Raw genomic sequence first — 24,121 nt, forward strand, 5'->3', positions numbered from 1 at the left:
GTCCACAGCAGCTGAAGACAAGAGGGAATGTGAATCTTCCCGTGGTCAGTGTTGTAAACATTCTGCAGATAACACCTGCTGCAACCCAATACTGCATGACTCAACATCAGTAATTACCCTATGCTCATGCTTGGATCCAGTTTACAGAAGTGCCGAAATTTTGGTGCCACCTTTAACTCAAGTGGATCTTGTCACAGGCTTGTGAAGCAGTGGATGAGGATGGAGTAGAGACCCTTCGATACGGAGACAATAACAAATCAACACAACAAAGGTATTTTCAATTTATATGTAAAAGAATGGAAGTATCCATGGAAATGGGGGTGTGAAGCCAATAATTCAATGTTTTGGGGAAGCTAAGTAATAGAAGTGGACATGCAAAGTGCTGATTATTTAGCTTCTTTTTGAATGGTAAATGTGGTGTACCTTTATTTTTATGCTTTGGCTCTTATTGATCTAATTTCTTTTGGTCAAACATCTTGGTATTCTTCTTTGGAGGACTTATCTGTGAGAGTGCATAATGGAAGAGAAACGTGAACACAAAGAGGAAAGAGATAGCAAAAGAGAAGATAGAGATAGCAAAAGAGGAGTGAATAAAGTGATAAATCTGCATTGAACGTGAATGGAAGGCTGAATACAATGGTAGATTGATCAATCCTTGCACGTAGCGGAAGGTGTCAGTGTGAGGGTACTGGATTAGGCTGATGAGGGTACTGGATTAGGCTGATGACAATGGTAGCATGTTTGTGTCAGACCCTGATGGAGCTCACAACAAGGATATGACAAATTGAGAAAATAGAAGCTAATATTTCCTCTCAGATCTTGGAAGCATTTGAAGACCCAAATCTCATGTGATGAATCACAGAAGCTTGAGACAATGGCCTTCATAAAGAGGTTTGTTGCATTGTTCTTTGTGGGATAGTAGACCACCATTAACTCGGAATCCACAATATGCTCCCAAATAAAGTGATATTGGGCTTGAACGCGCTTCGCAGCACAAGCGTGGAACGATGGGTTCTTTACCAAAGCTAGGGCACTCTACTTATTCACATGCCGTTGAGTGGGTCATGTCTATGGAAATCCAATCCCTGCCAACAATTGGTGGAACCAAATTGCCTCTTGTGTTGTACAACAAAGGGTGCAATACTTTGTCTCCGTAGAAGTTAAGGCCATAGTAGGTTGCTTCGTATTGCTCCACGAGATAACTTTGGATCCAAGGAAGAAAGCAAAACGTGCAGTAGGGTGCTTAGACTCTACATCTCTAGCCCAATTTGAGTTACTTAATCCAATAAGAGCGGCCTCTTCTCATAGAAACATGAAACGGGGAACAAGAATGGGGAACGGGGATGGGGACGGTGACGGGGATGCCAAACCTAGGGAACGGGGATGTGGGAATGGGAAAAACATATAAAAAATTAAAATTCATGAAAAAAAATTAATATTTCACTCATAATCCATGTGGATGTGGAGTGTTAAAACCAAGGTATATAATCCACAAGGACAAATCATTTTAAGTTTTAACTTTAAGATATCATGCATCATTCTAAAACTACTCATTAGAAATTGAATTGCAGCTTACAAGGCTCAAGAGGTAAGCTATTCAATTATAAAATGCATAATGCATATGCATAAATGATAAAACAATGAACAATGAACTAAACTTTAAAGTCTAAGTTGAAAGAACATGTCCATGGTCCCATTGCTAAAAAACTTAAAAGATTACAAACATGAAGTCTAATATTTGAAAGAACATGCTCATTGTTCCAAAAAAGACTACAAATATAAAGTCTAATCTCTAGACTAAAGTAAAATGTGGCATGCCAAAATAGTCCAAAGGGCAACTGCAATATTGCAAGTAGAATTATAATGTCGGCATGGCACAATAGCCTAAGTGTCACACTGTCATCAATGATCATAATATCGTATACAATGTACATGTGTCATGTATCATGAGACTCATGATAAGTAAACTAAATCAAAGATCATCATCATGATCTGAGGTTGCTTTAGTTACTCCTGAAGTGTCAGTCGCATCATCATGTGTACCATGAATTGCTGCATCTCCCTCAACATCAACATGCGTATCCTCTTCTTGATGTATCTCCCACTCTATGAATGGATGGGGCTTTGTTGTCATACTGTTGCACAACATTCTCAAATTAGCACTGATGAATACTAGATCGTTTGCCCTCTCCACACCAAGACGGTTTCTCTTCTTTGAAGCAACGTGAGGGCTCCACAATTGCTCCAAACAAGAGGAGCTAACTCATTGACTCAAAATACGGATGGCTAGTTGTTGCAACTCAAGACCATTCGAACCATAGTCCTCCCACCACAAAGCTGCCCCAATCTTACAATAATCCTTTTGTGCATCATAGTATATCAAAATGCTACTGCTAAAATGGACGAGCGGTTTCGGACCGGAACAGAAACGATACACTGTCTTTTCGCGATCCTGCGGTCCGTTTCGATGCTGGTTATCCAACGCGATGAATTGCGATTCCAGTCGTTCTCCGCTTCTCGACTCGCACGACACACTAGCTCTCTCCTTCTCCTCGGATCTTCATAGTCTAGCTCCCATCTCCTCTTCCTTTTCTTCTTGCTCTTGCTCTTGCTCTTCCTCTTTCTCTTACCCTTCTCCTTCTCCTTTTTTTTTTCCTTTTTTTTATTCTCCTTTAATCAATTACCTAGGTCCTAAAGGCTAATCATCATACTATAGCGCCGGATCCATATTGGAGGTACGTCACTCCAATCAAGGGATATGAGGGCTCTGGCTGATCAAAGAAGTGGCGGTGGAACTATTGTGGATTGGAGAAATCGGGGAGTGTAATACGCGTTGGCATGCGTTCTCGACAAAGACATCGAGTCTTGCGCAAATGTGTGGGCAGAAGTAATAGTAAGTCATCTTTGGCGCCGAAAGTGTATGGGTATTGAGCTAGAAGAGGATGAGTCCTCTCATCCAACACCATGTCGGGCTAATGAAGCACAAGTGGGGCAACGAGAGACTAGTGGGCCTTGTGGCGTTAGCCAAATTGGAGATGCTAGTGGTCCATTAAAAAAAAGTGCATCCATATGGTCCATTAAAAAAAAGTGCATCCATATCGGTATCGGGTCCAAGTGCAAAAAGGACCCCCGTTGCCATCTTCTAGTGGTGGTGGGTAAAAGGGCTTCTTGCATGGTGTAAGTGTCCATACATGACTTCAGAGGCAGGCAATTGTGGAGGCAACTAGGAAACTCACACGCTTATTTATTGAGTGTGCTATCCATTTCAATGTGGTCACTACAAAGTGTTCATACAGGACTTCAGAGGCAGGCAATTGTGGAGGCAACTAGGGAACTCACACGCTTATTTATTCAGTGTGCTATCCATTTCAATGTGGCGACTACACATCAATGGAAGAAGACAATCAGGGCAATAAGCCGCATAAGGTGTGAGTGGGAAGGCCCATCCGTAGATGCATTACGCACACAGGAGCTTCGAAAGGAGAAAGCATCCATAGAGGCTCAATTGGAGCTCTTGAAGGAGACATGGGTGAAATATGGATGCACAATATTATACGATGGATGATTAGATATGCCCCGAAGCAATGCTTACAATGTTTTGGTATCTTCATGTAAAGGCACCATGTTCTTTAAGGCCATCGATGCCTCTACCTTAGGTCTTACCATCACAGGAGCTTTCATTTGGGAGCATAGGTACACGAAACGCCGTTTTTGGCGTTTTAGAAACGCTACAGCGTTTCTAGAAACAAAAACGCCCAAGAAACAAAAACCTTGGCCTGAACGTGAGCGCGCCCCAACTCCCACATTCCAGTCAACTTTTCACCCACCTACGTTTCTTCTCTCCACTCTGTCGGGCCTGCTCCTTTGTTGATTGAGAACTCCAAAGCCATGTACACACACACATTTTCTCTCTCTCTCTCTCTCTCTCTCATCTCGAATCTTCTATCTCAAATTTCTGTGTGGTTGTAGGTTGTAGCTTGTGAATCGTGATTCTGATTCGTGAAGCTGTGACCATCTTTCCACGTTGCAGCTTGGTCTTGCACTCATCATGGTGAAGGATGCTGCATGGGATCATGTGACGATTCTCATCGAGTATAGAGGTGGTGGTGGCTCCAAGCGATGGAGATGTAATTATTGTGGCATTGGAAGAGAAGGGGCAGCCACAAGGATCAAAGATCATCTTGCACATGTGGCAAATAAATACATAGGCCTGTGCCCAAATGTACCTGTAGACGTGAAGGCTCCTCTTCAAGCGTGGAAGCTCGGTCGGTTAGGCAATCAAAGTGCATCAGTTATAGGGGAGAGGGGAGTAGATGATATAGCTTCTGCAGCAACAGGGCCATCAAAGAGGAGTAGAGCTACATCGGAGTCAGATGTAGCTTCAGTGGGAGAGGATGGGGTGCACAGGACTCCATTGGCAGGATCCACTAGCAGTGGAAGTGGAGTTGGTACAGATACAGTGGTAGGGCCGATTAAAGGGTCACTTCAGAAGGCAAGCATTCAGGCAAGCTTGCAAAAGCAAGCTATTCAAGAGGCTACTAGGGAGCTCACTTGCTGCTTTATATAGTGTGCTATACCTTTTTATGTATTGCGAACGCCATGATGGAGATTAACCATGAGGGCCGTTAGCCGTATTGGATGCGAGTGGGAAGGTCCATCCTATGATGGTATGTGCACACGAGAACTGAAAAATGAGAAGATGCGTATACAGGCTCAGTTAAAACCATTGAAGGCCACTTGGGTAAAGTATGGATGTATTGTGTTATGTGATGGGTGGATAGATGTACGTAAACGCAGTGTCTATAACATTCTAGTGGACAATGTTCTTGAGAGCCATTGATGCTTTAGCTCCTGGTACAGTGATCACAGGCTCGTACATCTATGGGCATATACGCACAACCATTGAGGAGATAGGGCCAGAAAATGTGGTGCAGGTGATTACGGATAATGGTTCCAATTGTGTTTCCATGGGGCAAATGCTTGAGGCTGCCTATCCCAAGATTAGATGGACTCCGTGTGCATCACACTCTCTTAATTTATTGGAGGACTTGCAAAAATTGAATTGGGTAGACACTATTGCAAAGTCCATGGTGAACTTTGTCACCAAGAGGCCTAAAGTGTTGAGCATCTATCGTGCACACAGTGACCTTGAGTTGCTGAAGCTATCTAGCACACGCTTTGCGTATATGTTTATAGTTGTTGAGCGGATTGTGTGAGTGCGCCAGGACTTGATGTGCACAGTTGTGTCCAGAGAGTGGTCAGCCATGCCTGAGCATCAAGATACACACTATAGGTCTTTTGCACGATAGGCTATGGATAAGACATGGTTCTTGAAGGCTGAAGCTTTTGTGAAGTCCATCAAGCCTATCTACTCCGTTTTATGCATCACTGACATGGAGGGGAGTACCATGGGATTATTGTATGAGTACATGGATAAGATCGGAGAGGCTTTTGAGAGCAATGTCTATCTTTCTCGCTCAAAGTAAGTTCCTTTTAAAGTTTTAACTTTTTCCATTGTGGTATTTACTTATTTTTAGAGTCTAGAAGACACTAATTGTGTGCGTATTTATGATTGTAATTTGTTATAAACTTATACATGTGTCAATGTAGGATTGAAGAGCTTCAATGTGTGTGGAACACGCGATGGGATTGGTTTCATAGACCAATTCATGCTGTTGCACACGTATTGCATCCTCTATGGCATGATGAGATGCAATACGAGAATGAGGAGCTAGGGCATGGCATTGAGAAGTACTTCTCAAAGTGGGCAGGAGGAGATGTGCAAATGCTGAGAAGGCTAGAGCATGATCTTCTCATCTTTCGAAATAGGAGTCTCTCTTTTGGTCGCGCTACAGCAGAGCTTCGAGAGACATAGTTGCAGCCTGTGTCTTGGTGGGAGAAATATGGGACATCCGCACCTACCTTGGTAAGTAGGCTAACCCATAAACCATAGTCTAGACTCAACTTTCAAGCTTCAGGACAAACATGAATCATGATACAAGAATCAATTATAATATTTTTTTCTTGTTTTTGTCATGTGATTGGCAGAAACGTCTTGCCATTCGAGTTCTTTCACAAGACTGCAGCTCAGGTCCTTGTGAAAGAAACTAGAGCACTTGGGCCCTCTTTCACACAAAGAAGAGTAACGGTTTGACTACAACACAGCTTGAGAGACTTGTATACTGTCATTGTAATCTTCGCCTCCTCGAGCACACATCTTCATCTCCTGAGTCTTGCCAGGTGAATGTTGATAAGATTGACATTGAGAAAATGAAGGACATTCCAGACATTCCCAGAGAGGAGCTAGACATTTATACCATGCTATATGAGGAGATATCAGCTCCAACGCACCACACACGAGCTTCATCACGGAGGTCAAAGTCAACAAGCAGGGGTGCCAGTACTTCAGCAAATATACCCTCGCCCTCATTTAGTAGTGCCGATGACCATTCTGAGTCAAATATTGTTTCTGTCAGTGCATCTGGCAGTGCTAGTAGTAGTGATGCAGATGCCGAGAAGGGTGATCACTGATGAGACTTGAGTCTTGACTCTTCAGAGTTAGACAGATGCTCTCTTGTGTGACTGTGTCTTATCATTATGTTTATGGTCATTGACTGAGGACTCAGTGGACTGTGGTGTTTTATGGATCATTAGTTATCAACTTATCTTTTATGCTCTTGTATCTTTTTTTCATGATTCATGAATATGATCCAGCCTCCAAGTGTTTTTGTGATTCATGTATATCTATTATCATGTTACATGTAAATTGTAATGATCTAATATTTAAAGTGTGATCTATGAATATCTTTAGAGTGTGCTTGGCACTTCTCAATTCAAAGTTTAAGTACACTATATGAATCCTGATGTATCTTTCGATTTTAGAAATTGGTGTAGGCTGTAGGTAACATGTTATAGAAGTTAGGATTTAGGATCTCCGACCTAGTATGATAGTATCAAATTTCAATGTCAATAATTAATTGTATGTTAATCATGTATGTCAAGTATTTCTTGATCAAGTGACAAGTGTGGCTTACTGTCATCTATTATCTATATTATATATTAAAACGGGGTTACATATTTCCTTGTATCCTTGTTTTCCCGTTTTCTCATTTTCCCCTTTCTTCGTGGAGACGAAACTCCGTTTCTACAGTTTTCCCAACGTTTCCGTTTTGCTGTTTTCGAAACTTCAAGTAACTATGTTTGGGAGTACATGCGACAGGTCATTATGGATGTAGGAGTCCAAAATGCGGTGCAGGGGGTGATAGATAATGAAAGCAATTGTGTGTCTATGGGACGTATGCTTGAGGAGGAGTTTCCTAGCATAGTATGGACTCCATGTGCATCCCATTGCTTTGACTTCCTTATTGAATATGTTGGGCAAATATCTTGGGCGGATGACATTTTCAAGACGGCAACAAGTATGGTAAGATTTGTAAAGAAGAGGCCATCCGTCACAAGCATGTTTCGAGTCAATAGCACACTTGAGCTATTAAAGCCCTCCACCACTAGATTTGCTTATATGTTTATTGTATTGGAGAGGTTGATACAAGTCCGGTCGAAATTTGATACGGACCATTGTATGCCAAAAATGGCTCATATGGAGTGAGAGAGAGTCTCCAAAGGCTCTTGCTTTTAGGCCCATTATTTTAAATGAGAGTTGGTGGGTTGAGACAGAGGCATTGATGAAAAGTCTCACTCCTATTTACACTGTATTGCACATCACTAATATGGAGGGAGTACTTTGGGGCTTTTATATGAGTATATGGATAAATTGGCGAGGCCTTGCTTTGCAACAATTTTTTTCCCCAAGACAAGTAGGTTTTTGTTTAACTTTTACATATATAATTATTTGGTATTAATAACTCCTTGATGATTGATCACTATTCTAACTTCTAAGTTTTTAACTTATTTTATCTATAGGATCGATGAGATTCGTGCAGTGTGGAATGCATGATGGGATTGGTTTCATAAACCAATCCATGCTGTCGCACATATCTTTCATCCCCTTTGGCGTAGCAAGGAGCAGTAGACTAGCGAGGAGTTAGAAGAGGGCTTCATGGAGTACATGAGGCGCCTCACAGGGGATCATATAGATATGATGAGAAGAGTAGAGAATGATTTGCTAGCATTCCACAATCATTCTCTTCATTTTGACTGACCCACAGCTAGGCCTTAAGAGACACAGCTTTAGTCTATCTCTTGGTGGGAGAAATTTGGCAATTGTGCTCCTGCTTTGGTATGTGATTGGTGACTTTTATATTTTGAATCTTGATTATCTAATGCATTATGCAACCTAGGTAACAAGTTTTATAATCTATTATCCACCCAAATGTTGATTTTGCGGCTCACATATTAGCAATTGTCAATTACTTAACCTCAATCTTTTAAATTTGAATAGAAACGCATTGCCATTCAGGTCCTCTTGCAAGATTGTAGTTCAGGGCCTAGTAAGAGAAACTAGAGTATATGGGTTCTCTTCCACACCAAAAAGAGAAACAAGCTCACAGCTGCCCAGCTGGAGCGTCTAGTGTTTTGCCATTGCAATCTTCAATTTCTTGAGAGGACTGTTCTATCCCTTGAGCCTTCACAAGTAAATTGGTAATGATTAGTATTATATATAATTAACTTTTTCACCTTGAGTCCTTGACTCTTGATATTGCTAATTTGCTTGAAAGTTGGATTGTAAATTGTGATATATATGAATATTGAACATATTGAATCTCCTCTCATATGATATATCTTTGTCTCGTTCACCTTTACAAGTGAATGTTGACAAGATTGATATAGAAAAGATTTGTGACATTCCGTAGATACCACAAGAGGAGCGTGATATCTACTCCATGTTCTATGAGGAGGTATCGGCACTGGTGCATGAGATTCGTGCACAGAGGAGGGTTAGAGTAAGGGCCACACGCAGTCGTGCATCACAGGCAGAGGCAGAGTACGAGGATGAGGCTGAGGCTGCTTCATCAACTTCTCGATTAGGGTCCTCGGAGTTGGACGAGGAGATGGTGGGTGCACAGATTCTCAGAGTTTGGATGAGTCATGTGTCATGACTTGTGATATAGAGGAGTCAGTTTAGCAGTGCAGAGTCCAAACTAGAGTTGCCAGTTGTTTATTGATGTTGATACTTATAGCCTCACTGGACTTTAGAGTTTTGACAGATTATTCACATGACATGGTTACATGTATCATTGTATCTTGATCCCACTTATTATGCATCTTGATTTTTGTTCCATTGTTCTTGATGTCAGTCTTCACTGCTCTTTAGATCATAGATTATTCATGAGTCATAAATTCTAATTCATTTTGTTGCCTTAAGTTTTGAAAATTGAGTCTTAATTGTGTTAGGCTATTTTAAGTTTCAACCATTGAGTCCTCAATCTTGACTCCTCAATCTTCACTCGTAAGTTGTGACTTGTGAAATGTGTAATGAATCATGATTTCAATCATATGACATAAAGACTCAAAGTTTTGTATGAAATTTGGATACATGTTGTTGTAGACATTAATATATTTAAATGCCCACATAATACTGTATTTTTTAAAGTGTACAATTCGAAACGCCATTTTCCGTTTTCAAAATTTGGCCGAAACTCTGAAACTCCGGTTTTTTCCGTTTTCGTTTCCCTTGTTTCCAAAACTCCCCTGTACTATGCTGTGTATCTCCGCAACCAAAAGAACCGCGAAAGGTCCTATAACATGAAAGTTGACCTCTGATCTTTCATCTAGACAATATAAGTCTCCATGCATCCATAACCTCAGTGTCATTCTCCTGACCCTTGTTCTGGAACTCAAGATCCACAACAAATGCAGCTGCATACATGGGTGAGCTATAGGAGTTCCACCTCATCACAATTAAATGGTGTATCTCCTCATATGCCTCATCATTTGGTGCCAACTCTTGCAGGCTTTCATTCAGCCTATCCATAGCCTCATATACCTTGCCAATGCAAGGTTGCATAGCATCCATAACCCTCAATAAATGTACAATAGGTAATACCATAGCATCTATCCGCTTTACATCATTTTAAAAAGTGGAGTTCTTTACTTTTTCCAAGCATAAGATACCTGTAGGAGTATCTGCCAATGTTGATGAGATGAACTCATTACTATGAAATAACTGCCTCAAGGCACCACTGCATTCTCTTAATCTGTCTAGCATGAAGAAGTTAAAGGTAAATTTGATATCAGAGTATTGTAAAAGTGTCTTCTTCGACCGCAAAGAGAAGTGATGGCGAAGAAACTGGTGATTCAAAACAAAGCTAACCATTTGAGCTCCTTGCTCTATGACATGTGCAATCCATGACAGGTTACTAATATCCTTTAGTAGGTTGTTCAAGCAATGAGCCATACAATATGAAATTGTGATATGCGGATAATATCCCTAGATAATAGCACTTGCTGCCCTATTTGCGGGCTCTCCATTTGCAACAAATCCCACAACATGCTCTGAGCCAATAAGCTCAATACCTGTAATCCACTCTTTTGCAAGTATATCTATTGACTTTTCTGTCTCTTATGTATCATGTGAAGATATGAAATGCATTTTCCCATGAGAATAAGCAACCATACTATGAATGGATCGCATGTGTGTATCACTCCAACCATCAGTAATCAAGGAAACTCCATTTTTAGCCCACAGGCTCTTTCTAGTCATTGCTGCTTGCTCAACAAGGCGCTTTTCCTTATCAAGCAAAGTGGTGCGTATGATGATGGAGGTACATACGAAGAGCCATACTCACTAATCTTCTTGCACATCAATTTAAAATACTCTGACCTGGTTGCACAAAATTAAATGTGGTCATGATAAAAAAACGTGCCATTATTGTATCCACTTCTTCCTCTTCTTGGGATCCCAACTAGCATAAAGTGTGCTCTCTCTACGTGCAATATGTGGCATAGTTAATGCCATGGCCGATGCAATGCTTGCACTAGGTGTGGAGGTAGCACTTCTTGATACTGACCTTGCTCTAGGCACATCTGATGGGGATGGTGTCACAAAAGTTGCAGGATTAATTGCAACATGTCGTGGTCTAGATGCAAGATAAGCTTGTTGACATGCTACACAGTCACGAAGCTCCCTTTGCTTCTCCAAGGTGACATTCAGTCAAAATTATACCTCTGAATTTGGCTCATGTAGGAGATGAGCTCGGACCTAATTATGCATAAAACGGAACAAGTGGCAATTGGTATTCCATATTCTAATATTTAAGTAACTTTGAAAAATTAAAATTAATAAAAATTCGAAATACAAATGCTCGGCTCAATGGATTACCTTGTTTGCTGCACTAGTTCGCTCGTATGGCAAAGCTTGCAAGCTCATGGTCGAGATCCGCTACCACTCAATGGGCGGTCAACATTTACTTTCCACCATGAGCAATCATCAGACCTTGTTCCTCGACGACCAACTCGACGAGCAGGGCAGGAAGATGAAGCATTTCAGGCTGAAAATTGAAATAAGAATGGCTCAAGAGAAGTGAGAACTTGAGTCTCAAGAGAAGGGAGAAGGCTCAAGAGTCAAGAGTCAAGAGAAAAGGAGAGAAGGGAGAAGGAAAAAGAAAAGAGGAGAAGAATGGGGAACTTGGAACTTGGGGAAGAAGAAAGACTCAAGAGAAGAGGAGAAGGAAGAGAAGGGAGAAGTGAAGAGAAGAAAGAAGAAAGAAAGAAGAAGAGAAGGGAGAAGGAAGAAAGAAGAAGGAAGAAGAGAGGTTGGAAGTGGGAGGAGACGGGGGGACTGACAGCTGGCCATTGACGGAACGGGTGAACTTGTCATTGGCAGCTACAACAGACGAGACAAGAGGCGGGGTGCGATGTGCGTCGTGTAGACAGGAGAGAGGTGGGCAAGAACGCGTAGGTCCAGGATTGATGATCGGGTGGGAGCAACATGCAGGCCGAAGGTAAGTGCGATGACACATGGCGTTCCCTATCCCATTTCGGACAAGGAACATAGCAAGGAACTGCAATGCATCCCATGACGTCGGGGACAACGATTTCGGTTGCCAGGGGGCTGTTCCGGCCGTTTCCTGTTTCTATGCCTCTTTTTTATATATGATCCCTTAGAATTGAGTCCCTTGTAAATAGTGCAATGCTTGCCAGAAACTACATGTTGAGAGCGAAAGAATGCTTGATACAGGATCGTTTGGGGAGTTGGTAGAGGTGAGCATGGTGAGAAATGCCATGCTCCTAAAGAAACTTGGTGAACTCGTGGGAGGTAAACTTGCCTCCACTGTCACTCATGCAACCTACTTGATGACCAATCTAGTTATGAATCAATAACACCCATGCAGAAAAGTAGGTGAAAGTGCAAGATTTGTGCTTTAAGAAGTACATTCACATGTATCTTGAGAAGTACATCCACATGCAAGATTTATACATCAAGATATATAGAGCTAAGGCACCACATGTATCTTGAGAAGTACATCAAGATTTGTACCTTGGTCATTTGTGTGATAGTTGGGCTTGTATTTGCGGACTTTTGAGTCATTTTTGGGCTGTAAATCATGGTTGATAGTAGTGATAGCAGCAATCTTTTGCACATCAAGAAGCTTGAGGCTGCACACAACTTTGCTATGTGGCAGAAGCAATGCTATAATGTCTTGGTGCAAAAGAAACTCAATTCCCCCTACCTTGCAAGCAACGACACACAAATAGCAAGGCTTAGGGAATTCAATCTCATCTTGATTGTTTGGTTGCCTTGCTAGCCTACTCACTTGCCCATCTTGCTAGCCCTCCTTGCCAAATTTGCCATGGAATCTAATTTTCCTGCATTCACTACATTCTTTCAAGCAATGTCTTCCCTATTTTCAAATCTTCCTACCTCGCAATTGATGAGCAAGGCTTAGATAATAGTAGTAAAGTAGGATATGATTAGTGGTTGACTCTTGATTTCCTTCTTGAAATTATAAGAAAGTAGAGTGGTCTAGTATATCATGCTCAGTTGTTGCAGCTTATGTCATGAGAATATGTATTTTTGAAACCTCATTTAATATGTGGATTAATTTTTAATCACATGGTCAGTAAATGTTGCACATGTGAGATGTAAGTGGGGTTAGGGTAAATTTATGAGCTTTGGACCCGAGGAAATCACGGATGTCAAAGGTAAAAGTTGCTATAAGTTATGTTGCATAGGTACTTGGTGGTATTTGGTGCCAGTTGGTGGCACAGGTCATTCATTTGGTCATAAGTGTCAGTTGGTGACACTAGAGAAGTGACGTTTAATGGTACCTAACACCAATTTGATGATCGAAGATGGCACAGAGACACTCGAGAATGGAAGTTGTCTAGCCAATTTAATTATTGGCCAGTTAGATTATTTCTTTAGCCATCAAAATAATTATTAGATTAATTTTCAGTATTTAAAGACTGACAACTAATATCTAATTATGGATAATGGTGGAAAAACTATTTGGGAATGCTGCCACTTGTTAAAAATGCCTATGGAAGATTGAAAAACGTCTTTAGAGGTTGGAGAGAGGCATTTTAGTGTATTCAGCTTACAAGAGAGAGAGAGGAGATGCTGCTAGCCTGATTTACAGCCATTGGAGGACCTTCTGAGGCAGCCAAGGGATCAATAGCAAGTGACAACATCTACAGGTTGTTGAGATAGGGCAGCAATAGTAAATGATTGATTTTCTTTAGTTCTTTGCATCTGCAAGCTATTGAGATAGGGCAGCAGTAGTAAATGATTGATTTTTTTTAGTTCTTCGTGGAGAGAGTCTCAATTTTCTCTTTCCTTAGCATTCTCTCTCATCTCCCATCCTTTCTACAGCCGTGGTTTGAAGATTATAGCATTGAGATTACAAGAGGCTAAGAAATTTTAGATTTCTTTCCAGTAAAATCTAAGTTGCAATAGAAATTAGGGTTTAGCAGTGGCCTTGAGATGCGTGTCAAAAATTGGAAGCTCCAAGACTTGGATTCAATAGGGTTGAAGTTGTTTTCAGTCATATTTAAGTACAGGGACCAGTAAATCAATGAATTTGGGGCATTTTCCATCTCCATCAAAGCGGGTGAAGACTTTTGACTTTCTTTAGTAATTCTAAATAATTGAATGCCCGAATCAAGGGGCAAATCTGATTGAAGACTTGTTGGTCATTTTGGATAGCAAGGGGAGTTTAAATACCAAAAGAAATTGGAAGAACCCTATTATACATCAATTTCTTTTTCAATTAAGTTACACAAATACCGAAAGGGGTGTCAGTTTTGGGGCCAACACGGCATCCATTGTCCAAGATTGTAAGTTAATTTGCATTTCTTAGTTTTGTAATAAATGTTACTCCTATAACTAAGTTGTAATGAGAGAATTACCACCCATCCATGGAAGGAAGGTTGGTTGCATAGTTCCGTTGTCGTGGCACCACTCAATCCCTTGATTTGGTAGGCCCGAGGTACCTGATTGTAAGCCAAAGCTTTGTGCTAGTACTGATTTTTACTCTCAGCTGAGAAATTACAGCAATATGTCATTATACAATGAGATGTCATCATACAATGAGATGGACTCAAGTAGTGATGATGTCTCTTTGTGTAAACATTCACATGGGAATCAAGGAAATACAATGCTTGACTTTGGACAAGGCCTAGACCATGGACAACAATCTGAAAATGTTGCTGTTGGGCAAGATGCACGGTCTTCAGGGCATAAGGAGGCCGATGATCAGCAAAGTGAAAAGGAATTTGATGACCATTTCAATAATCGAATGAGGACAGCGGCAAATCTCTTTGCTGAGTTGGCAAAGGATTCTCAATTTACTCAATTTTTGAATGCTTCGAAGAAAGACAACAAAGGCCAAGAAGAATAAGACGTTCATTACACCTTTGGGACGACAAGGTCGGAGCAAGGAATGCAAATGCAAGGTTATTATGGAAGTGCCAATCCAATGGATTTTGGATAGCCAGCTATGAATGCTATGATGGGGCAGCCAAGATATTTTGGTGGAAGCACGATTTTTCATGCTATGGTTGGACAAGGACTGCATATGGAAATGTGTGGCACAAATCCCTATGGTATGCAGCAACCAATACATGGTGTGCAAGGCCCAATGTATTTAGGTATGGCTGGAAATATGCAAAACCCTATGTATGGCAACATTGACTTGATACTTGGGGCATAAAGTAGCATGTTTGGTACTATATCCGGACCCTCGAATACTCATGGGGTTTAAGAATTGAATGCTGGTTATGCAAGTGCTCCGTTTGGCATTGGTTTTGTTGTAAATTCAGCAAATGTGTCCTTTTGCCAGTAGCTAGTGTATGACAGCTTGACACCCAAAGGGGCAGTAAAAGACTATGATGAGGGTGGAAAAGGAGTGAAGTTTGAGTCCTTTAGTCGTGTACAAGATAGGTTGAAAGCTTTAACTTTCATTCAGCAGTTTGATGTAGCCTATTCAAGGGGGAACTTCATTGAGTCCTCCAAGATTCGAAAGGCAATCACTTTTTTGAAAGGGAATGCATTACAGTGGTGGTCCACTCTTTTGACATGGCGGAGCATTGTCAATGTGGGTATAATTCAAGCAAATGTTTGCATAAAATTTGTTGACAAGTACCTTTAAGGTAGACACTTGGAATAAGCTAGATGCTAAGGATTGTAAGAATTTGGAGCAATATAATAAGAAGTGGGATGCATTGCTGCCTATTACTTCTTATTGGCTTGTATCCCTTCATGAGTAAGTGGAAAAATATGTTTGTGGGCTTTCCAAAGGAATCAGGGATTTTTGCAATAAATCCACTGTGTCTAGTATGTCTTAGCTCATAGGTTGCTAGTACAGTTGATGCTTTGCTATGTGGGAAGGATTCAAGCTTCCTAGAGAGTGGGAAGAAGCTGAATAAAAAGTTATTAAAGACTGAGAAAAGAGACAGATATGAAAATCAGCTTGAAAAGAGGTCTAAATTGGAAAGAAAGGGCTCGAAAATATTGGCACAACGTAGGAAATTGATAGTTGCAAATAAATGTTTTATTTGTGAACAGGAGGGTCGCATTACAATGGACTGTTCCAATAGTTAGCAAGCTGGAAAATTCAAAAATTAGGGAGATTCTAAAGAAAAGAAGCCTAAAACATCAGTGGGATTGGTATTCGATGTTGTTAGTGATCAGCCCAATGATGATGCTATTGAGTTGTGCACAACATGAGACAAAATTAGAGATCATCATGCATTGATTTTCTTTGAAAATGGTGCATGAGCTAACTTCATCTTCCTTGACATGGCAAACTGTCTAGGCATTTGAGAGGATGGGATGGGACTCCATGGGGAAAGTTGGAATGGCATATAAAGGCCATGCAGAGCTTGTTACACTGCTCATTGGAAAGCTTTGGTTGCATATACAAGGATATGTGGATAGCGAATAGTTCTTCATTGCTCCACTTGAGGGTTATAATGCATTGCGTGGTATGCCATGGTGTCATTGTATGTATGCAGTGATTAATTCTTGTGCAAAAAAAATCACTATTCAGCATAAGAAAAAGGTACTCATACTTGGTGTAAAGTTGAAAGGTGAATCTATCCTTGTTGTATTTGCAGTTGTCATTTCTAAAGCAATGAAAAATCATCTTTCAGCATACTTGGTTTTTACTAAGGACAAAGATGATAGTGAGAATGTTGAGAACATGTCTAAGTTAGAGAAGCATCGCATGTCATTTTTGAAAATGTATGTTGATTGCTTCTCTTAGTCACTTCTAGGATAGTTATTGCATGAAAGGCTAGAAGATCATGGCATAGATCTTATCTTTGGAAGTAGCTCACCTAATAAACCACCGTTTAGAATTAATGCAGCCCAATAGAAAGAGATTATGAGTTAAGTACATGAGCTGTTAGAAAAAGGATTAATTCAGCCCAACGTATCTCCTTTTTGTTCTCCAATGCTTTTGGTGCAGGAAAAAGATGGTTCATGGCGTATGTGCATTGATTATCGTGCTTTGAATAAGATCACGATAAAGGATTGCTTTCCAATTTCTTGGATCAATGATGTTATGGATAGATTGCAAGGGGTGGCCATATTCAGTCGTATAGATTTGAAAAGTGGGTATTATGAGATATGCCTTAGATTGGAAGATGTGCCTAAGACAACTTTCAAGATATTTTTTGGATTGTATGAGTTCCTTGCTATGCCTTTTGAACTTACGAATGCTCTTGTCACTTTTACCTAATAGTGGATTGCATCTTCAGGTCACATAGAGGATTTATGGGTACTTTCTTTGATGACATGATTGTCTATTTAAAGAACAAGGTAGAGCATAGAAGACACTTGGACATTGTGTTCAGCGAATTGTGTGAGCATAGGATGGTTATGAATGACAATAAAAGTAAATTCTTCTTGCATAAAATCTATTTTTTGAGGCATATTGTATCGATTGATGGTATTCGCATGGTTCTTGCAAAGGTTGAGGTAATACCATCGTGGCCACCTTTGAGGAAGGTGCATGAGATTTGTAGCTTCTTGGGTTTATGTTATTACCATAGGAAGTATGTACGCAGGTTTGTTGAAATTGTATCTCCATTGCATGCCTTGCAGAAGAAGAATGTGCCATTTAGATGGACAATAATGAAAATTTCAACATTTGAAAAGTTGAAAGAAAAGATGACTTTAGATCACGTGCTTGTGTTATCCGATCTTAGATGGACAATAATGAAAATTTCAACATTTGAAAAGTTGAAGGAAAATATGACTTTAGATCATGTGCTTGTGTTATCCGATCTTAGAAAGTCATTTGTAGTTCAGTGTGATATATGTGGTAATAGCATTGGGGTTGTTATGTAGGATGGTCGAGTTGTGGCTTATGAGAGCCGAATTCTCCATGGTGCAAAAAAGAATTTGTAGGTCTATGAGAAAGAGCACTTGACTGTAATTCATGCACTATCTACATGGAAATATTATTTGTTGGGAGTATCAGACTTTGAGATACTTTCTGATGCAGACAAAGCTGCCAAAGAAGTATATGAGATGGAAAAATTTCTCTCTATATTTTCCTTTCAGATTATACATATTGATGGTAAAAAGAATATTGTGCACACAATGTTATTTTAACTATGGTGCCTTATGGAAATTCTAGTCGACTATTTTATTTTTAATGTATCTAGTAGTGTAATTGAGGACAATTGCGCATGTGCAATCGAGGATGATTGCAAGGATTTTAAGGGTGAGGGCTATCATGAGAACATGTATTTTTGAAACCTCACTTAACATGTGGATTTATTTCTAATCACATGGTTAAGTAAATGTTACACATGTGAGGCGTAACTGGGGTTAGAGTAAATTTAGGAGCCCAGGATCTAAGGAAATCACAAGATGTCAAAGATACACATGTTTAAGTAAATGTTACACATGTGAGGTGTAACTGGGGTTAGAGTAAATTTACGAGTTCGGGATCTAAGGAAATCACAGGAAGTTGCCAATTTAATTATTGTCAATTTCAATGTCCAAAAAAATAATCTGACTAGCTAATTTAATTGGCTAGTCAGATTATTTTTTTGGGCATCGAAATATTTATTAGAATAATTTCAGTATTTAAAGACTGAAAATTAATATATAATTATGGATAATGATGGCAAAACCATTTGGGAAGGTCGCACTTGTAAAAAATGCCCATGCAAGATTGAAAATCATCTTTAGAGGTTGGAGAGGTGCTTTAGTGTATTCAGCCTGCAAGAGAGAGGGAGATGCTCTTGGTTTGATCTACAGCCATTGGCGGACCTTCTGAGGCAGCCAGGGGTAAGAGAAGACCAATCAATAGTACGTGACAACATCTATAGGCTGTTGAGATAGGGTAGTGGTACTAAATGACTAATTTTCTTCAGTTCTTTGCATTTGCAAGCTATTGAGACAAGACAGTAGTAGTAAATGACTGATTTTTTTCAATTCTTTGTAAAGAAAGTCTGAATTTTCTCCCCCCTTAGCATTCTCTCTTATCTCCCAGCCTTTCTACAGCCATGCTTCGAAGATTATAGCATCGAGATCACCAAAGGCTAAGAAATTTTAGATTTCTCTGTTGTAAATCTTAATTTGCAGCAAAAATTAGGGTTTAGTAGTAGCCTCAAGAAGTGTGCCAAAAATTAGAAGCTCCAAGACTTGGATTCAATAGGGTGAAAGTTGTTTTTGAAGTTGTTTTTTGTCAAATTCAAGTGGAGGAACCAGTAAATCAATGAATTTGGGGCATTTTCCATCTCCATCAAAGCGGGTGAAGGCTTTTGACTTTCTTCAGTAATTCTAAATAATTGATTGTTCAAATCAAGGGGCAAATTTGTTTGAAGACTTGCTGGTCATTTTGGACAACAAGGGGAATTGGAATACCGAAAGGGATTGGAAGAATCCCATTGAACATCAACTTCTTTTTCAATTAAGTTACAAAAATACCGAAAGGGGTGTGAGTTTTGGGGCCACCAAGGCATCCATTGTCCAAAATTGTAAGTTAATTTGCATTTCTCAATTTTGCAATAAATTCTATTGCTGTAACTAAGTTGTAATCAAGGAATTACCACTCATCCATGGAAGGAAGGCTGGTTGCAGCCTACCTTGATGTAGTTCAGTTGGAGTTGAGAGTGGATCTTGCTCATTTAGGCTCCAACAAAGTAGAGCCTCCAAGGTATTGCCTGATGTTCCAAGGGGGACGTAGCAGCTGCACTCCCTTAGGGTGGATTAGTTTAGGTATCTTGGATGTACCTTGGGTTCATTCAGGTAATTGTGTGCTGACAATATTTTTGGCTAGAGGATCACTATTCAATTGGCTAGTTGCTGTGGTTTGTTGTGCAGATCTGCGGTTTGAATTGAGGCTCATACCTATATATCTGCATGGGCTGCATGCGATGTGTTGGTAATGTACATTTTGCCTGGGATATTTGAGATGTAACAGATGTAGGAGATGCATGGAATACATTTTGCATTTAAACATTGTTTATTATGGTTGTTTGCACTACGTTGCCTTGTAATGATTAGAGTATATTTTGATTTTTGTCATGTTGGTATATTGCCTTTGGTTATTCGAGCGGTTATGATTCATGTCTGTGGATTGTAACTCTGTTCTAGTGGCTGGAATTTCAGCATACAAAGGGCATGAGCATGGTTCAGCAATAGCTGCAAATGTTATTTGCCTATGATGCTGCATGTAGGCAATTGAGGGCAAACTGTTGGATTCAAGGGGGAGGTCTGACATGGGGTTGTGAATATTCAACTTTATGTTCTAGGGATGATCAAGTTGTACACATTTGTTGTGCACATGTGAGATTAAGTTGAATGTGACACATTGATGGTGGATAACCTAGCTCGAGCAGTGCAAGACATTGGTAGAAGTTGTGGTGGATAGCTGGCGGTGGGGTATTCGGGACAGAGGGTATTTGGGACAGATTTTAGTCAGAGACATTGAATTGCCGCTTTGATATTACCTTGATGTCCTTTATTTATGTGTGGCAATAGAGGATTCCAGGTCCTTTTATGTCCCTCCTATTGACATTACCTTTGAACCTTGTCACTAGGCATGGCCCCGTAGACAGGTGAGTTTCTATGGTTGAATTTTATGTTCTTTTGTGGCTTTACCTTTGCCTGAGAATCTTGGATTCTACACCCTTGTAATTTTCTCCTTCATCTTTATGGGTGTGGGTTTCTACAGGTGCATGAAATGTTTATGGTTTTCACTCCTCTTTGACTTTTCCGGTTCAATTGTACCTTCCTTGCTCCTGTTATTGCCCTGAGCTAGCCCCCCTAAGGGCTCATTCCCAAACTCCTTAAGACTCGGGGTTTTAATCTCCTTGAGATGTGCTGCAAACTTGTAAGCAGCTCCTTAAGGGCTCAGCTGCAGACTCCTAAGCAGCTAGCTCCCTAAGGGCTCAGATGTGTTGAAAACTTGTAAACATCCCCAAACGCCTTAAGATTATGGGATGCTTGGGTGGGGATCTCCACTTTAGTGTTTATTTTTTCTTGCTAGCAATTACCCCATTTGAGCATATGCTATTGCAATGGTATGGTGGATATTCATTGAAAATTTATCCGACTTAAGACTCCAATTAGTTAAGAGGCTTACTTTTAGCAAAGTTTTCTTGAGAGCTTGGTTTTACGAAATAATGCTAATAACGAAAGGGAAATGCTCCCGTGTGCACTTGTGCGCTCCTTGTTTCATAGAACATTATATCTGTAATATGCCACCAACTGGAGCTTTCAAAGCAGTTTGTTCACACCTGTGGCCAGCACATCCTGTTCTTCGCCTTATGCCTAATTGTCTACCCCCCTCTGCTTCTCTTCCATTCCTCCAGGCTCTGAGACCATGCTTTTGTGATTTGGAGTAATATAATCAGGCACATCTACTACTACTACTACTACTACTACTACTACTACTACTACTACTACTACTACTTCTTCTTCTTCTACTTCTTCTTCTTTGGGGGGGGCGCTGGTGGTTGGTTTTGTGTAGTCCAGATGGATGATAAACCTATAGTTTCATCTGCTGTGGCAATAGTTTTCCTTTTTCTTCTTTTTTTGGGGGGGCGATGCGTACTACTACTACTACTACTACTACTACATCTTCTTCTTCTTCTTCTTTGGGGGGGGGGCGGGGGGTGGGGGGTGGTCGGTTGGTTTTGTGTAGTCCAGATGGATGATAAACCCATAGTTTCATCTGCTGTGGCAATAGTTTTCCTGGGCGTGTGTCGTTAATCAAGGATGATAAGTAATCATTGGCAGATCCCTTAAATCTCTGAGTGAAGTATCCGTTAAGTTTTCAATCGATTCACTTAATGCGATGCAATAGGATTCGATCAGCAGAAAGTTCTAGTTTGGATGGACAACTGATGGCGGAGGTGCAGAGGTTATGGCGTGAGGTGGCTTTATTTAAATGCAAGCTTGCCAAAGCGGAGATACAGGTTGGTTCCTTTGTTTGATAATGTATCATAGCTGGTTTTTTCTATCACAAAGCAAGTCTGTGAGAGGTGACGTGTCTTCTTCCTTTGCCAAGATTCAAATTCTGACGGACGACAACAAAGAATTGCGAGCGGCTCTGAGGAATGCAGCGGAAAAGACTGCTACTACCCACCATCATCGGCACAGCAACACCACCACCACCACCACCACCACCACCAACAAGAATGTAAGCTTCCCTCCCCTCTCGTTCATCCCCAGCCTTAGTAGCAATTTCCTGCTTCACAAAATATGGTAACATTAGAAGTCTGTGTGGCTGATTACCTCATCTTCTGTTGAAACCACTATACGCGGATCCATGGCTCCAGAAGATACAGAGGAAGTCTGTGGCTGATTATCTTCACCTTGTCAAGAGTGACAGCAGTGGTGTCGAAACCCCTTCTAGACACCGGCAACCTCTCGCCCCACTACTGCACCATGCCAACTACCTGCGGTAGCGGGCAATAGCCATCTTCACCCAACTTCCATCAACAGTTGGAAATGCTTTTTTCATTGTAAACGGAACTTTGAGAATCTTAAATTTAATACAACTGCCACATATCTTATACTGATGCAAGTCTTCCTGTTGCACGTTATGAAACTGTACCGCCTTGTTCCCATGTAAAGTTAGAACTTTTGTTTGTCCCAAATTTGCCAGAACAAGCTCTTTTTCTTGGCTCCCTCGTACTCAAATTGAAATAAAGTGGGTAGTAATCATTGGGCATCAAGGTGTACTGTGCAAGTATGAACTGTGATGTACAGTGCGAAGCAAAGTGCAAAGCTATGTGCTCTTGGTGCTCATGTCATTTGTCTGAGAGAGAGAGAGAGAGAGAGAGAGAGAGAGAGAGAGATTAACGTCACCTAAGATCGAAAACGGCCTATGAGACAGACCCATATACAATGGGTAGTAATCATCGGGCATCAAGGTGTACCATGCAGGTATAAATTGTGATGTACAAGTGCAAAGTGATGTGCTATACACTGTCAATGCAAGATAAAAGGGGTAGATGGATAGAGGGCACTAAATGATTAGCTATGTGAGTGAATGATGGGCTATTTTTTGTGTCAAGGATACAACCATGTGGGGCAATCTAATTGAACTCCATCTAGTCAAGATGAATGTATATAATATAATATACGTCCTTAAAGTGATGATGGTATACGGATAGCATCTAGATTGGTCTCTTAGTGCTACCATGTATTACTCATGCCATTAGAGAATCTCCACTCTCTCTCTTTAGTAAAATCTATGTTTGATTTCCCTCCACTCTCGTTCAGTGTGTAGCTGTGATCTCCTTAGTTCTTTGGAGTTACCCCTCTTTGTGTGGAGGTAGTGTGTGGTCACCATTCGAAAAAAGTTAGTGAGTTGTGAGTTGTCCCAACACCACAATGAACACTCCCCCTTGCATGGTGCCCTTTGAATCTCAAGGAGGAACTGACCTAGTCATTGATTTGGGGACTCTACAACTCCTATAAGGGAGGTGTCTAAGTATCTCGATCAAATTTTGCTATAGGTAGTGCATTTGCGTTTGAAAAATATCCCCCTAGCAGTCTAGAAATCTTGTTGCCTCTATGGATGTGAGTTGCTCTCTTTATCTTAATCTCTAGCTACTAAGAAGAGACCTTGAGTTGGGCGATGACTACTTGCATCTCATGGGTGATGTATATGTTTAGGTAGCCATGTCTTAATGAAAGCATCCGTTGTGATCTACAGAAAGTGGTCATTGGTATAGGATATCTTTAGGTGGATTGAGATCTTGTATATGTTTAGGTAGCCATGTCTTAATGAAACCATCCATTGTGATATGCAAAAAGTGGTCATTAGTATGGGATATCTTTAGGGGGATTGAGATCTTGTCTCATGAACAAGTTCCTCTCAATGTGGGAGGTATATGGAGGGGGAGCCAAGGCGATCCCACAAGGGAGGGAGGTTGTCCTTGATTCCATACCCCAGGAGTGTTTGTTTCTGATTGCGCATACCATGAGCTCCCACATCTTGCTTATGCTAGTTGCCTAGAAGCCTTGAAAGCTCTCTTAGGCAATGTGTTCATGTCTCATACTACCTAGAGTGGACCTCCCACCTATTGGGCTTGATGCGTGAAAGATTAATATCTTGGTTTTCCCAAGTTATGTGGTCGTACTTTGTGTGTAGAAGTCATGTACTTGTAATTTGAAGACTAAGATGATACCATCCATATAAAGCATAATAGAGACCAATATATTGGCTATATCATTAGCATAAAGCAT

General features: G+C 40.6%; 1 protein-coding gene and 1 pseudogene across 1 annotated transcript in view; both read left to right on the forward strand.

Annotated features, from left to right (window-relative positions):
- Positions 1–22,542, forward strand: part of LOC148040088 (uncharacterized) — a 23,549-nt gene extending 1,007 nt beyond the window's left edge. Inside the window, exons 4-8 of the mRNA XM_087696600.1 lie at positions 1–109; positions 198–271; positions 21,729–21,840; positions 21,933–22,064; positions 22,204–22,542. The exon at positions 1–109 is cut by the window's left edge and continues 15 nt beyond it. Of these exons, the coding sequence (XP_087552726.1) occupies positions 1–109; positions 198–271; positions 21,729–21,840; positions 21,933–22,064; positions 22,204–22,332 (556 nt within the window). The 3' untranslated portion in view covers positions 22,333–22,542. The remainder of the gene's footprint in view (positions 110–197; positions 272–21,728; positions 21,841–21,932; positions 22,065–22,203) is intronic.
- LOC148040089 (uncharacterized) lies at positions 4,598–6,582 on the forward strand (annotated as a pseudogene).
- Positions 22,543–24,121: the final 1,579 nt, after the last annotated feature.

Source organism: Lygodium microphyllum, chromosome 2, assembly GCF_053477565.2.
Source record: "Lygodium microphyllum isolate KBCC chromosome 2, Lygodium_microphyllum_v1.1.10, whole genome shotgun sequence".
NCBI lineage: Eukaryota > Viridiplantae > Streptophyta > Polypodiopsida > Schizaeales > Lygodiaceae > Lygodium > Lygodium microphyllum.